This window comes from Branchiostoma floridae, chromosome 1, assembly GCF_000003815.2.
Source record: "Branchiostoma floridae strain S238N-H82 chromosome 1, Bfl_VNyyK, whole genome shotgun sequence".
NCBI classification, from domain to species: Eukaryota; Metazoa; Chordata; class Leptocardii; order Amphioxiformes; family Branchiostomatidae; genus Branchiostoma; species Branchiostoma floridae.
Genome location: NC_049979.1, coordinates 17331218 through 17348341, shown reverse-complemented (window position 1 = coordinate 17348341; position 17124 = coordinate 17331218). Strand labels below are relative to the sequence as shown.

Here is a 17124-nt window from a genome sequence, read left to right as displayed (position 1 = left end):
TTGCAAAGTACTTAAATTCATTTTCACTTTTGTGCCCAAGTACATTTGTATGTTCACAACTTTGTGGAGAACAATGATGGCCTGCCTCAGTGAAGACTAAAATGCAGTTAAGTTGACGGTGTTCACATCTCAGCCTACACTGTGGTATTACCACATTCATTTATAACAAATTGCAAAATGCTTTTCATGGTCATGACATTGGACATTTTGGAAGTGGGTTAGTTTTTTTTTATTGTAAGGTACAGTATTGAGCTACTTACAACCCCCAGTTCCTGAAATAGGTCGGCCTGAGAGGGGGGAGGTAACAGATTGAAGAGATGACATACATGAAACTGTTCAAGTATGCTGTATTGGGGGTACAAAAATACTTTCACAGGGTATTTTTTACGTGAAAGCCTCCCTTACACATTGCATGAAGGTTCAAACAAAATGAACAACAAAGCACACCATAGAACATCATTTCTTTGTCCTTAAGGATGGACAACCAACTTTTCATGCATGTATTGAAAAACAGTGACACAGGAAGGCTTGGTTGAGGGACTGTACCAGGGGGAAAAGGACACACCACAAGTAAAATATTCAATTAAGTATTGATTGTTACAAACTTTCAGGTCCAGAAAGCAAAAATTAGTCCTTTTTTTTCCAAGGCAAAACATCCAGTTTGATGATCTTACAATGTCCAAATGTTTGCCATGAACGTAGCTTGGCTCAATCTACATGTGTATACATGTATGCTGAGCCAAAGGAAGTCCATGGATTTGTCAAGATAAGTTATTATTTAAGTGGCAATTTGAGAGTGAGGTATGCAAGCACTAAAATTTAGCCCACAATCCACCAACAATCACAATCTACCACAGACACAACACTTCCACACCAAATGTTTGGACAAGTTGACAAAAATGTGTTGGACAGAGAGGGGGGGTTGATGCACACAGTCAAAACATTGTACAGTGCATACAGCCTTCATGGCAAGATTATGGAACTTACCAGAGAGCCAGGTTTCTTCCAGGAGGACTAAGAGAGTGGGGGGAGACAAATGCAAGATGACATTTCTAATGATTGGAGTTATCATCAGCTATTTTGTAATTGTCATAGCAGGTGCTCAATAACCCCAGAATGAGGTGGCTGGACACGCACGGTATGATTTCATTCAAGAACGTAAATATCAGGTCAGTTTGCAATCCCATTCCCAGCAATGTGCTGAACATAAAAATTGCTGGAAATAAAAGGGGTTGAGGCAAGACGAGCCAAAAAAGATGAAGTCAGGAATTGAAGGACTAAGACACCAACTTACATTGTGAGCATTCTGTATGACCCTGGTGAGATTGTTGCCTTTCCACATGTAGACATCCCCATTGAGCACCCCTGTGAAGGTAACCTCATCCGGGGCAAAGGCAAGGCACAGGATGGTCTGAATCTCCCCAACTTTCCCAAAAATGCCCTTTTTGGCAGTCAGGGCATTTCCACACAGTGTCCAGAACTTGATGTGCTTGACGCCACAGCTGACCAGGCGGTTCTTGTTGTAAGGGTCCCACTGGATATCGAAGATCTGTTGACCAACAAATGAACAAGTCAAGCTTCAGAAACAATATATCGCCACAATTAAAGTTATAACAAGATGAAGGGTCCCAAAATAGAAATTGGCATACAATGCTAATATTTGTTTGTTTGATTTTGTTTGAACCTTTATTTATTCATGAAAGCTCAAATCGGCCTGCAGGCCGCTTTTCATTGAGGTCATGAGGGAAGAGGCAAGGGTCAGACAAAGTATATAACAGAGGTAAAGTTTCATCGTTTTGAGTCCTTATAAGTCCTATACGTCTATATACACCATTTACATTTACATACATACAGAATACATGATAGAAACTGCTACATTATTCAAGTCCGTTCAATTGGCCGTTCCCGTTACTTTAAGAGTCTCTTAAAGGAAGCCAGAGTTGGGGCTGTGCGTATGTCCGGTGGTAGACTGTTCCAGATGGTGGGTCCACGGTAGGCGATGGCTCTTCTGAAGGTTTCTCGGTGGGGTTTTGGGACAGCAAGTTGATTACTTGTGCTTTGCCTGGTTGTTCTTGTGCTTTGGTCTCGGCAATAGACAAACATCTGGCGCATGTAGGGTGGGAGTTTGCTGTTCAGAGCTTTGTAGACAAGTACGGCATTGTAGTACTTATGTGTTGCCTTAATGTCCTTCCAGCCCAGCCTAGAGTGTACTTCGGTTGATGGTGTCCTACTACCATCTATTATATTTACAGGTGTCATGAGCTGGTGTTCTAGTGATTTATAACTAGCTTGCTTCAATAATTAGTGTGAAATGTATTTTGAATGGGTAAGCAAAGATATACTAATGCATATACTAATGAGAGACTATTAACACACATATTCATAGATCTAAAATCTCCTTCAGAGAGAACATAGTTCCCACTCAGACATGTTGTATCAGATTTCATTCAAACCTGACAGCATGAATAACACATTTACAATCTGACGTATGTAACAACATGCTTAATTAAGCACACACCTAGGTCATCAAGTAGATAGATTGTGAGGCTGCCGGTGCTTCAGTTTTCTCACTTATTTCTGGTAAGTGACGGGATCTTATGCTCCAAATCAATCATGGATACCCAAGAGAACTTGGAAGACGTACTCAATGGCTCGGAAGTAATTCGAATGTCAGTTCATGGACTGTCACAAGTTCCACCATGGGACCTCTTCAATGAGTACAGGGACATCAACAGGGTCACAAATGAATCATATTTCATGTTTGCAGCTTTCCGTTTGCTTATATGAAATCCTTCAGACATAAGTGGACTCCCCATGTCCTACATATGCACTTATATTTTGCAATTGGTGATAAGATCTAACTTAGACTGATGAAGTGTAAGTGGTTATGTCTTGGATGACACAGTAAAAGTGCCACATGGCACTTCATACAAATCACTTTCATACTTGAATGGCTTTTAGTCCTATAGCACAGATTGAGGGGAGGAGGAAATGGTGACCTTCATTTGATTCTGACTGTGAAATAGACAGATATGAACTCAATCAAGGTTTTTATTATTACTTCATTAACCTTTTGTCCATGACTTATAGATAATATATCAGGGGAAAAAGTGAGAAAAAGCTATATCATTAAGTTCACAAGATTAAGGCTACATGTATGTAGAATAGCATGTGGTTGCAAAATGATTCACCTACTGTGGGCTCAACCATGCACCAAAAGTTTTACTCTTTACAATATCAACTTGGTAGAAACGGACCTAAGCTGGCAGGTAAAAGGTACATCTGGCCCATCTTACCCGATCAGTGTGCCCCTTAGTTGTAGAGATGATCTTGCCCTTCTTCCAGTCCCACACATTTATCGTGTTGGCTCCATCCAGCCCAACTGATGCCAGCCTCTGTAGAAGTTCGAGTTTTAAGAAATAATTAAAATCATTTTGTTTGCCACTTGGAGGACAGCTTCTTTTTGGCCCACAGTACTGACATGTTTTCTACATGTATGTGGTGGGAATAGCTAAAAGCTTTCATGTGTCGACAGGTCCTTCTGGTACCACAGCTTCATCATGATGTCAAACGGAAGGGGAAGATCTCATTTTTCTTATAGAGAAGTGATTGATTTTTCAAATTTCATCGACATTAACGGCTCTCAGAAATTACTGGCAATGAGCATAGTTTAGGCTTGGAAATAACCATCATGTTTTAGTCACAAATTCAATCATAAAACAAATGGCATATGAAAACAGCATCACCAATTAGAGAATGAATCATTTGAACACACTTAATAGCTTTCTAAAATTTGCTGAATGATTGTATACAAATATGATTTGATGAAATACTCAGCAATCCTGAAACATAAAGGGCAGCATTGTACATGTAGGATCCTATAACTTCTTCTAAAAATTATCACAAACATTTTAGAAAAAAATCCTATTCTCCCAAATCCAATTTCCTGCAACAGCTCTGTTAATCCTGGTGATTAGTAAAGCTTAAAGGTGATTCATGTTGAAAAACAATCTGGTACTCACATTGCCTTCCTTATCGAAGGCCAGAGCTGCCACACCATGGGTGTGCCCATCTTTTAGGATGGAGATGGTCTGAGTGCTGTAGGTGTCCCACACACAGATGTAGGGATCCTTCCCCACCTGGCCTGTTGCAACCAGTACTTTTTCTGGATGAAGGGCAAGACTGCAACAGGAACAAGGTGGTAGGATGTTACTCAAAGATACATGTGTTTACTACATACAATGTTGGGAGGAGAAGGAATTGTATTATTGTCTGGGTACCTATGAGTTAGTGGGCAATCAACATGTTCAAACCTGCAATGCACAATGTGAAATGAAATGTCTTCAGGCTGTTAAAAAAGTATGCTGATATTGTACGAGGGAGGAGCAAAGATTATGAGAAGCTACAGAAACAGAACATTGTTTCTAGCAGCATCAATCACTGAAATAGAAAACGACAAAAGAATAAGTAAACACAAATTGTGCAATATAATAATTGAAATTTTGGAAATGTGATTTAAAAATTGCGTCAGACTATTAAGGGGTCCATAAACTTTCCTTCCCAAACATGATTAATAAGCTAATCAACATTCAGGAAAACGCTTGCATTTATAAAGAAATTATGATGGATCAAACTCATTAAAAAATGATTAATGGAACAGTTTGTTTGAACATAAAACATGTTTGTTCCCTTTTATTTTTATTTGTTCCATTTCTTCTCAATATGACTGTTGTTTGCAAATGTCAAACAAGCTATCAACAAGATATTACTTGGACTGATTTGCTTTTAAAGATGATATGACACTGAAAATAAGAGTAATACCAAGACCATTTGGCTAACATCCAGCACTGAGCTGAACCACTATTCAGAATAATACAATCATGTTACCCCAAACATAACCACAAGTAAAGGCAGACTGCCCTTGGCTGCCCATTTAGAAATGCCAGGGACGGGGTAATTTTCTACACTTATGTATGAGGAACCTACCCGGATGATGAATGACTCCACCACCAGATAGGATCAAGACTTGCACACTAATGAAAAGAAGTAACTCTTAAACAATCCCTATAGAAATGCTGACAAAAAGATCAACAGTGGCAAGTATTTCAGCACCAAGGACAGGCTTCCCACAATGTAAATGTAGCATAGGAAGATTCAGAAACAAGGATAGAGACAGTAGAAATGCACTCTGGACCTCTCCTTTGTGTGGAAGGATGCAATGACAGGGTGGGCATTTGGTACCCATGACAGCATCCATTCTTCAATTACAAAAAACAATTATTATCTGTTTCAAAGCAGTATTTACATGGCCATAAACAACAGTATGAATATCGTTTTGTAAAATTTTCTGCACAGACAAGTGAACGTCAATTGCAGCATGTTAGCACAGGGAGTTTATGACAACAAGAAACTGACCAGGAACTGATGATGCTTCAGTACCAAGGACAACACCAATCTTGTTTGAACATTACTTCATAGGTTAGGTATGTTACTCTGAGTATGCAAGGATTCCAACATGAATCCAAGTATATAATCCAAGTCTAAGTAATTAGACAGACCATAAATGATAAACAATATGGACAAAATATAAATACAGAATGTAAACCTACCCTAGGAAATCTGATTTTCTACTCGTGAGAGACATGTCATAGACCAATATATAATATCGTTTAACAATGCTGCATATGGCGTTACAGTACTCTCTGCATTCTGATGAGTTACCAGGTAGACTTCTCAGGGACCTTTGCTATGCTCTGGTAAGGAAGATATCAAGTTCAACAAATTGAAGACACTCTTGTTGAATCTTAAGTTGGAAATGAAAGCCTGGCACTAACACCCCAGGAATGGAAGAGATTGACAAAGGCCTAGGATGACATTGTACGTGTACTGTACCTGCGATGTGGTTTTGTACTGCTTAAGTATTACCTTCAGGCATAACAGGAGGATGGTTGATATTACACAAGTTATATAGATTCCTCAAGCCATATTCTAGTGCAATCGCGCATTTTATTCATGGAAAAACATGCAGGAGGAAGGAAGAAACAGATCTTCTCATTGTTACTAATCAAGCAAAGGTATATATGTAAAAAATATTTTGATCTGTTGATTCATGTGCATGTCAAATTCCTTATTCCAGAGAAGAGACATGACACCATTAACCGTGGTAAATCTGCCCTGCTTTGGTAGACCACACAACTGTCCCTTTGAGGCGCTTGCCGTAACTGTTAATAATCCACAGTTACGTTCCAACACCCCCAGCCAAGCCTGCAGCATGCAATTAGTGTCCTATCAGCAGCACACAGGCCTGGGCCTGGTACAGACATTGAATCATAAATTGCCAGCAACGACCACATACACATTAATTCTAACAAGTTCACCTGAGATATTTCCAACTTCACCACCATTATCAGCCATGCGATAAGCCACAGTCATAACATGTAAACATTAGCAAACAATGTATAAAACTGTGATATACACTCTACATGTCAACCTGGCATTGGCATTTTGTGTTTCTCTCCAAACACCACAGTGATCAGCATTAAAACTTAAGAATCAACCAAAATTGTATTTACTCTTAACTAGAGCTTGATAAAAGTAGCTTTTCTTATGTCTATTTTATATTGTAAAACAAAAAGAAAGATAACATTCTGGATATTAGAGGTATCGTACAGGCTTAATGACTTTCCTTTGAAATTACAAATGAAGGAACAAGAACATTCATATAGTCATGAGAGGTCACAGGTCAATTTATAAGCCAACACCCACTGGGCCTACTCATAACAGATAATCACAACAAATAATCTATTTTACACAGCAGTTGAACAGTACAATTTCAAAGCATATGCAGCAATGGCTACTCCTTTCTTCAATATAAACTTGTTACTAAAAATACAAACGTTCATTTACTTATTAATTAATATTTGTACACCCTTCCTACTATCTAGCAGACTTACAGTAAACGTTACAAGTTTATACAACTGACAGCATTTGCCCTTTTTCCCAAGTCATGAAAATTTAATGAATATGCAGCAAGCATACTGAATTTGTGGGCTATTAATTGTTGTTCTTTACATCATCATCTTTACAAAAATCATCTCTTGCAAACTGTAAGAAATTACCAATATTTATCTTCTGAAAATAAAAATTCATGACAATCTGACAATATTCTATACCTACCTTTCTGCTATATAGGATAACAAATAGACCAGAGGTGACTGGAGCACAACTGGCTAAATGGATGATAGGGCAAAGTGTTCCTTTGCAGGCATTATTAATGAGGCATTCCGCTCTGATGAATGTTCCCAGTAGACACCATCACAAATGTTGCAATTTTCATGCACTGGTCTAAAATGCATCTTGGCCACAGCTGTGCGTTACAATTTTTTCTGATACTCCCATAGATAATTTGATTTGCACTTTAGTATAATGTTGTTGTTTTTTTCCTGCTTGTCTGATGATGTTGCCGTCACACCATGATAAGGTCAATAGATAGTTTTGTAAATATAAAATAGGCCCTTGATCATTGCTCTTCATCAAGACAAAATTCCCGACATTTCGGACTGACACAGAAACACATACATGTACATGTACATCAAATATCTAAAAAAACTATTCCTTCTTATCAGTCAAAAGAAAAGGACTATGTTTTCATGTAGTTACAAGTTAATTACAGCCTGTGCAAATTGTGTATCATCACCTTGGAATCTTATATGAAACAAGACCAGTGTTTACTGAGAAATGTAACAAACTCATCACACCTTTCAGAGATAACATCGCACAAAATATTGTATATTTCATTTGTCATGGAAAAAATGGAAATCAGTTATACAAGTGCTGACCTGTTTTCCCCAAAGGAGATTGGCAAGAAACTAATAAAGCTTCTAACAGTTTATTTTGAGTGAGTTAAGCTTAAAAACAAACAAGTTAGAAAATATACAAGCTTATGTTGCATTACACACTTAAAGGGAAGATCCTACTGTATTTCCTCCATTATTTATCAAGCTAAGACCCCAGCACCTGACCAGAATACTTCTAACTAATGGACTAACTGCTTCATGGCCATGGTGTGTTATATTCAGTTACATACATACTACATCTACAAGTACAAAGGCACTTGCTACGACAATGGGAAGGAAAGTAAACCTTGTGTGATTTCCTGAAGCTCATATATCTCATAAAAGGGCTTGGTTATCTTAACAGTATATAATAACACTATCCATTTTGTTCCAAAGGTGTCCACTCTCAAATAAAGGCAACAAATGACAGATGATCCTTCATACCAACAGGACCTCATAATTGGAATGACAAATTTGCTTGCCTGGGATGCTGTTATTAAAAACATGTCAACCTGTTTGGATGTATATCATTCTCATTCTCTATGTATTGTTGTCAATAAATGGATTGTGGGCTAGCTAAATCACTTGCTAAAAAAACTGACCCAGAAAAGGCAAGGTGCCCAATGAGCCAACACTGTTGGTTTACACTGGTGTATCATTGACCTATCCAGGCAAAACTAAGCTTCATCCCATCATACATCACAGGCATTGCACCCATGCCAACTGACAGATCTGACACCTTCTGAGGCATTATCCTTAATTACCATTGTGGACAGCAATACTTTATAAGACTTCTCAACATACTCATCAGGACTCAAGTTTCAAAACAGTTTATCCTGAATATCAACATTGGTGCGGGAGATATGCAAAATTATCCCTGCACCATACTGCAAGAAAAGTAGATTTCAACAAGAATGGATCAAACTGGGAACTATCGAGAAACAATTTCAATTCTTTACTTAAAAGCATTTCATGGTAGTAAGTACCAGTAACTATACATATTGATGCAGTATCCAAAACTCAGCAGGGAACACATTCTGCATTTTTTTTAAATGTTGGCTTTTTAATATATACTGGTACATTGTATATCTTAATTTTATAGCTGGTCATGGCCCCATACGATATTCTGCAAAGAATGCTAATGCACTTGTCATTGATGATTAACACATCTTAGCTACATCATTTCTCCCTTGAAGCCTAATTCCTACATCTCAGAAAATGTGATATACATGCCTCCTAACAGGTACCAACTACCACCTTGTAAACCCTTATGTATGAGTCACTTTGATTTAGTTTTGACATACCACTAGCTTATATTTTGCCAGTTTCTAGTAAGACATTTTAAGCTTATTAAGGTTACCACCATTTACAGGTAGCTTCCCAGGATAATGATACAAAATATGCTATACCGGGCATGCAGAGTGGCAAAGACAGTCCTTCATACTTTGATGCTTTATGATTATATTCTGCAGAAAATCCAGACTGACAATACAGATATAACTCTGGCAAAATAGATGGCAAAGGTCACTATGAACTAGATGTTATGATCCCTTAGACACTGACATGTGTGGAATAAAAACTAGCCAATGATACATGCAAGCTTCACACTACAGAACAATGGTTCATAGAACTTATAATTAAGAATCTCAAATTGTGAACAATAAAGTTGTGGTTTTGTAAAAGAAAGTCTCTTCATTCAGTGACATATCAGCCTGATGAAACTATTCACGGTTCAAATTATGAAATTGTAGGGATGGGCATTTAAAAAATTCAGCAACCTGTCTTGAAGTCAAAGGCAGTATATAGTACGTTCCATCTCACGGATATCTAAATAGACATAATCATAGCACATGCTTTTGATAACTTTCTACAATGTCAGCCACTTCAACATGATAAGTACAAAAATTTGAAACATTTTGTATGTTTGAAATCAACTAATACACAGACATGTAACATAAAGTAAACATTGCAAATTTTCATCATATTGTACAACAACTTTTGTGAGTAACAGATTTTTAGGAACAAGTTTGATCTAAGTCTAGATGCAAATAACTACCTAGAAACAGAGCTACCATGCCCCTGACATATTGAGCTTCCATCTGTAACGGTTGCAACCTTATCTGAAACTGAAAGACTTAATATCATATGCAACAGCTCAGGCATCAACTGAGAGGACTCCAAATCAACAACATGTATGACATATAATATATTCCAAGAAGGCAGCATGACATTGCATATGTGCATGCAATAGAAATTATGACATGACTGCAATGGTCAAACAAATCATGGGAGAAATTCAAACCATGTCAGGCACAGCACTTGTTACTGCTGACAAGCATCCTCCATCTATTCACTTTTCTGCACTTTTCATATTTTCCATATAGATGAACACGAATAGCCAGTGGCCTTGGGAAATCAAACTTTCTATGAGAGGGATCGATAAAAAGGCACATCAAATACTGAAAGCCATTGTGTGAATGTGGTGCCTCAAATTACACATTCTTAATGAGACCTGAGGGGCACCATTGCTCAACCAGATTGGCAGCAAATCCACATACATTGGTGCAGTGGTAACAAATACATTTTGTATGTTGAACTAATATACAATGTCATTTTCTACACTAATATGCATTCACATTCCAATGCTGCATTGTTGCTTTCAACAGACACAGCAGTGCACTAATAAAATGCTGCTTCAACAGAAAAGACTTGCCCAGTCATCCTTTGCCACATCATATAATCTTCTGACACAGTGGTCAGAGGTCAGGACGAGGGTCGGCCATACTTTTTACTAGTGTGAGTTGATTAGCTTTTCATCCATCTTTTATCTCATTCAAATCAAACCATCTGTGTGTAATTTTACCTGTAGACTATAGTTTATGCAGTATTGACCAGTTTCCTGCAAAAATTTTTGACAGAAATCTTAGTCTACATGTGTTTTTAGGACTTGTAAAATTCTCTCCGCACGGCTACTATCGTGATGGGGAGGGCGGCACTACTCCGACCTCTGGTGTCTCCCTAGCAAATACATAGTAATTGTAAGATTCTGTACCGCATTTTGTTATTGTTACATAGGGTGCTAGTGTAACTGCACTCAGTACTTGTGTGAATATTTTAACAACCATTCTGTATTTATATGTGTAATTACATAGAGTAACTAGTGACAAGTTATTTATTCAAGTCACAATAGTTACATAGGGTATTAGGCGCAAGTCCGTACACTACGACACCATGATAAGCAGTGCCATATCAAGCAGTATCGCAAACAGGTGGGCAGTCTGGGTTGTGTTAACTTTACTTGTATGTAATGATGGAAAAGCCATAAAACCTGTGAATTCAATTGGGGATGAAGTGATTACATCACATAGACAGATATGGCCTTCCTGTCCAATCCCAACAACTGGGCACAATATGTATACAATGCAAGTTAACTACGCACTTGTAAACTGTTCCCTGAACTGTGCACTTGCCGTGTGTGGAGATGTAGAGATTAACCCGGGTCCGGAGGGTCTGCACACCTGGAGAAAGGGCGTGGTCTACGCTTTTTACAATGTGGTTTCGCTCACGAAATACCTTGAAGAAATACAGCACTTACTTCTGGGGGGTTCAAGAATACATGTGTTGGGTCTGAATGAAACAAGACTGTCAGAGAACATCCCCAGCTCCTTACTGGAAGTCAGTGGGTATACCCTTTACAGGAGAGACAGAGACAGACACGGGGGAGGGACAGGCGTCTATGTTAAACGGACTATCCCCTCAGAGCGCCGTCCTGATCTCGAGCATACTGACCTAGAAGTGTGCTGTGTGGAGGTTAAACCAGAAAAGGCACGAAAGACATTACTCGCGTGCATTTACCGTCCACCTAACTCTGGTTGTGCGTGGAGGAACGCAGCTGAATCATTTGTGCATGAGCTCAGTGCAACAGCTGAAAAAGGGAATGCCGATGTTATGATCATGGGGGATTTCAACGTGGATCTAAGTAAACCATCACCAGCAACAACACCTTTGGAATTTCTTATGAGCCTGTATCAACTGGTCCCCCTCATAACGCAACCAACACGTATAACAGAGGCGTCCGCCACGTGCATCGACAACATATTTGTCTCTAATCCGGATCGGCACAGGTCGAGTCTGAGTGTGGCCTGGGGTGCCTCCGACCACAATCTCATCCTGACATGTGCCAAAGCCGGGGTAGAGGTCGGTGGTGCTCGATCACGTGAATTCAGGAACTACAAAAACTACAGCCAACAATCATTCATTGACAGTCTGAAAGCGGTCCACTGGGAAACGGTACTAGACTGTATTAACGTCTCGGAAGCATGGGCCGCCTTCAAGGACATTTTCTTAAGTGTAGCTGAAGCCCATGCACCCATCACCAGGAAACAAGTGAAAGAAAAGGGCCGCCCTGCACCTTGGCTTACAGACAGAGTAAAGAACCTAATGGGCCAACGTGATGCTGCAAGGCGCAAAGCCATCAAGACGAAGGACACGAAGGACTGGGAACTCTACCGGTCTCTCAGGAACCAAACAACATCAATGATTAAGAAGGCGAAGAAAACTCATTTTGAAAGTGCCATCACCGACGCTGCAGAAGATCCCAGTCTAATGTGGAAAATTATCAACACTTTCACAGGAAAAACAAAAGGCAAATGTCAAGTCCAGAAAATACGACGATCTGACGAGAGTTGTATATCTGAACCTGCCGAAATGGCTGAGGAGTTTAACAACTACTTCTCGTCATGTGCAGCAGACTTGGCAAGGGATATCCCAGTGTCCGAGGAGGATCCCCTTCGTCATGTTCCTGAGGCAACATCGACTTTCCGCCTGCGGCCAGTTGAAGAAACAGAGGTCCTAAACGAGCTTCTTAGGCTCAAGCCAAAGAAAGCCACAGGAGTTGACAAGATTCCATCAAGGCTCCTTAAGGATTCTGCGCCTATAATTGTCAAACCGTTAGCACACATCTTTAACCTGTCTATAACATCAGGTGAAGTTCCCGACGACTGGAAACTGGCTAAATTATCGCCCATATACAAATCAGGGAACAAGGACAGTGTTTCCAACTACCGTCCTGTCTCTGTCCTAAATGTGGCCTCCAAAGTGATGGAGAAAATGGTTCACAACCAGGTCTCACACTTTGTGAACAGTACTGGCCAGCTCACGGCCCACCAAAGTGGTTTCAGAAAACACCACAGCACAGGTACAGCAGTGCAAAAGGTGGTGGAGGACATCCAGTCAGCACAAAACAACAAGAAGGTAACTGTCGCGCTGTTCCTTGACCTAAGGAAAGCGTTCGACACTGTCAACCACCAAATCCTCCTTGGTAAACTTCAGAAGATGGGTTTTGACAACGGGGCGATAAATTGGTTCAGATCTTACCTCACAGACCGTTTCCAGCACGTAGATATTCAGAACCAGCAGTCTACGCAAAAACGTGTCACGTGTGGTGTCCCGCAAGGGAGCGTGTTAGGTCCTTTGTTATTCAGCTTATATGTGAATGATCTACCACAGGTTGTGCGTAAGTGTAAAATCCATATGTACGCAGACGACACTGTGCTTTATTGCTCGGCTAGCCTGTCTAAGGAATGTGAGGAAACTGTGTCAGAGGACATGAAACTGGTAGCTAACTGGTTTATTGTAAATAGATTATCACTTCACCCTGACAAAACTAAAGCCATGTTATTTGGAACACCTCAGAAACTGCGTCACGCAGGAAACACTGTCACTGTAACTGATGGGTTTAACTCATTTGAGCAGGTAAAAGTGTATACTTACCTAGGTGTCACCATGGACTCCTCTCTAAACTGGTCAGCACACACAGAAAGGATGGTAAAGAAGCTCCTTGCTGGCCTTAGTGCCTTAAGCCGGGCTAAGCCTTATGTTACTAAGGAGATCCTGCTAGTCATGTGTCGAACCTTGTTATATACTCACCTGGATTATTGTGATACTGCATGGTTACTGTCACTTTTTCATTGTAACAAAGTAAGATCACAACAGTTGACTAAACTGCTAAATCGGGCAGCCAGGATTATTACTGGGCGATCACTCAAAGATCGTGTACCTACAGAAACCCTGCTTACAGAGGCTGGTATGGTACCCCTGGTTGAAAGGGTGAAATTGAACACGTTAGTGACTGTACACAAGGCAGTTCGCCACAAGGCACCTGCCTACATGACACAAATGTTCAAATGGCTGTCGCCCCCAGTGCTTAGAGTTCGTACTCGCACTGCTACGAAACAGCTCTACAACTTCGACCCTCACATGCTGGACACTCCAAAAGCACATGTGGAAACCTTCAAGGGCAGCCTGCAGTACCTAGGGCCTGTCCTGTGGAATAGTCTCGCTGCTGATCAGCGGAAACACATGTCAACGTCAGCATTTAAAAACGGACTGTAGATGACTGCAGATGTGCCTATACTGAGACTGTTTTGTACATGTAAATGTTTGTAACGTTATTTGTATATTGTTGGGTTTAAACTGTGTCATGTAATTTTTAATGTGTGTCCAGGGATACCTGAAAATCAGATCAATGGATCTGAGGTATTCCCTGGTAAAATAAATAAACTTGAACTTGAACTTGAACTTGCCACATCATATAATCTTCTGACACAGTGACTCTTTTTTGATATGTTTGTCTAGTCAAACCAAGCTTGAGCATTTCCTGAAAGAAAAGACCATATAAGTTTTTTATAACAAAGCAGGGCTTGAAATACTGGGTCCATGTACACCCAGGTGCACCCAAAATTGGAGCTGTGCACCTAATTATTTTCTTACATTTATGTATGTAAAGATATCAAAGTATACTAGTATACATCATATTCTTGACATCTAAGTGTTAGAAAGATAATAAAAATGTCTGTCATGGTACTTGTTTAAGAATTTGATAGCTTGTAACTAAGTTTTATTATTAGGTTATTACTTAAGTTTAAGTAGTGCACCCAAACATTTTTTGGTGCACCCAATTTTTCAGGCTGGGTGCACCAGTGCACCTAATCCCAAAAACGAATTTCGAGCCCTGCAAAGTAACAAAATTGGCATGACCTCACCCTAATTAAAGATAAAAGCCTGGTCATAATCATCAGCAATGCTACCTGAAGTTGCTTAATCATCCAGTTACCACATCAAACAACTTAGAAACTGATAACAATCCTTCTGAAGAATCTTTAAAAATACATTGATTTTTTTTAAATGGAAAGTTGGTCACAGTTGCTCATGTGATAATCTGTCTAGATGATAGTAGATCATAGATGTACAATATACTGTATCTGATGAAAAAGATAAACAATTTGAATCATCTATGGTACATTGCAAAAGAAAATGTTCTAATCCCACCAGTTGCCACAAGACAAAAAAGCCAAGAATGATCAGGTAACAACAGGGATTCATGACCTATTAAATTATATTGGTATAGACAGTTGGAACAGATGGAGATACATCCCTGTTAGATATGATGTCATTTATATGGGTAAGTTGGATCCTGAGCATGACAGGACTGGGTCAGTCTGCAAGTAGGCAAATACCACCTGTGGATTAACCTGACTTTGACAGATAAGGATAGCTCCAAAATAGGTCCTAGCCTGCCAGCTGAATCCACCTTTATACAAACACTGTTGTTATTTTTCCATTTACCCAGGTAAGCAATATTCCAAATAAAATATTCAGGAGATAAGACTTCATTTATCATTGATTCAGTATGTATTGTTCATTCACAAGTTTAAGTTATCCAAATATAACGTTACATGAGAAGCATATATAATACATACTCTTTGTTACACATGTAATGGGAGTGACTCACCATCCAAAGAATCTGTGTTATATGATGTTCCAACTATGTAATAATGCAAAGCTACATATGTTAAATCTTTAAGGTCTGAAGAGTATATTTCACCCATTACCTTCTAAATTAGTATCTCAGATAAATCAAAAGCAAGTTGGGTCTGTCAGGAAATTATTAATCAACATTAGGGTATAGAAAATGTACTATACTAAGTTTTCCTATACTATCGTATAGTTCCCTTACTACTTACCACCTGGCATAACTAGCACTTAGCAGTATTACGTCTAGTATCTAATTAATACACAATTTATATGCATACTACAATGCATAATTCTATGATTCAATTATTTGTATACAAGGCATAACCAATAACAGGTTGTCCATCTGCTATGTGCTGGTTCGTTATTGGTAAGTTATTAGCATTCAAACCATTCAGCACATTAGTGATGATTGGATATTCTGTGCACAATACACTTTTATACCTGATACATCATGCAACTTTTTTTCCTATTGATGCAACAAAAAGTACTGCGACTTTCCTACAGTCAACTACAAACTACAAATACAAGTTCCTTTCCCTAAACATAAAGGTTAACATGACTAAATAAGTATTATTATGTTACAATTGAGCAGGGCTAATCGTGGGCTTCAGTACCTTTTCTAATAACAAAGAAAGCAATTTTTATATAACGTCACATGCATTTACCTAATTTTGCATTGTTACAGCTGTCACATCTTAAGATATATACACATCTGCTTATAGCAATGAATCTCTTGAAATCTGCTGTACATAAGCACCAAAATGTGAATAACCATAACTAAGCTAATTAAAGCTGCTATCATATGTAATGTTAGAGCATTCCATCACAAGATGGAATTATTGACCCTTGTGGGATACAGGGGTAGTGTTGACCTTCTCCTACACATGGTGTATTCAGCATATGGTCCAGCATTATGAATCAATATTAGCCATTACCTTAAAGGCTACTAATGTGTGAAGGACATTTCAATCCCAAGGGAAGTCTTGTGGCCTTAGGTGATAAAATGCAAAACATCACTTTCAGGTATATTATATTGCATCAATAAAGTATGCATGCCCCCCCCCCCCCTCTCATTCTGTCAATATGGAAAATCCAGGAATACAGTTTAGTTCAATTAAATCCAAATATTCTGATATTCTGGTCAGGATTAGCTGAAGAGAACTGTGTGTCATAGCTGACACATGCTAAACCGTGATGCACCCCGCCCAAGACAGGACAAAGGGGTTAATCTTGAGCTCACGTGTACTTGTTTTTCCAGGTTGTTGCCTAGCACTGCAGTAAACGTGCCTTTTGACCCCGCCGGTAGCGGAAGCGCCCTACTGACTATGGTATCTGTGTAGAATGGTAACGGTAACAAAGGAACGAAAACAACCAAGCGTTAACATGTAACATAGTCCAATTCCATGCAGAATAATTTCATTCATTAGACGGATTTGGAAAGGCGATTTCGGGGCGAAATTTCCAAGCGCGACCC

The 17124-nt window shown here is 39.2% G+C and overlaps 1 protein-coding gene across 14 annotated transcripts in view; it reads right to left on the bottom strand.

Annotated features, from left to right (window-relative positions):
• Positions 1 to 17124, bottom strand: part of LOC118423528 (echinoderm microtubule-associated protein-like 6) — a 56354-nt gene that overhangs the window by 38082 nt on the left and 1148 nt on the right. For 7 of the 14 annotated variants that reach the window (XM_035831717.1, XM_035831742.1, XM_035831733.1 and 4 more), the window contains 5 exons: positions 4023 to 4182; positions 3297 to 3395; positions 1295 to 1549; positions 988 to 1014; positions 261 to 287 (listed from right to left, as the gene is read on the bottom strand). In XM_035831717.1, coding sequence (XP_035687610.1) covers positions 261 to 287; positions 988 to 1014; positions 1295 to 1549; positions 3297 to 3395; positions 4023 to 4182 — 568 coding nt within the window. The remainder of the gene's footprint in view (positions 1 to 260; positions 288 to 987; positions 1015 to 1294; positions 1550 to 3296; positions 3396 to 4022; positions 4183 to 17124) is intronic. The other 7 variants (XM_035831774.1, XM_035831798.1, XM_035831806.1 and 4 more) reach the window with 2 other exon arrangements.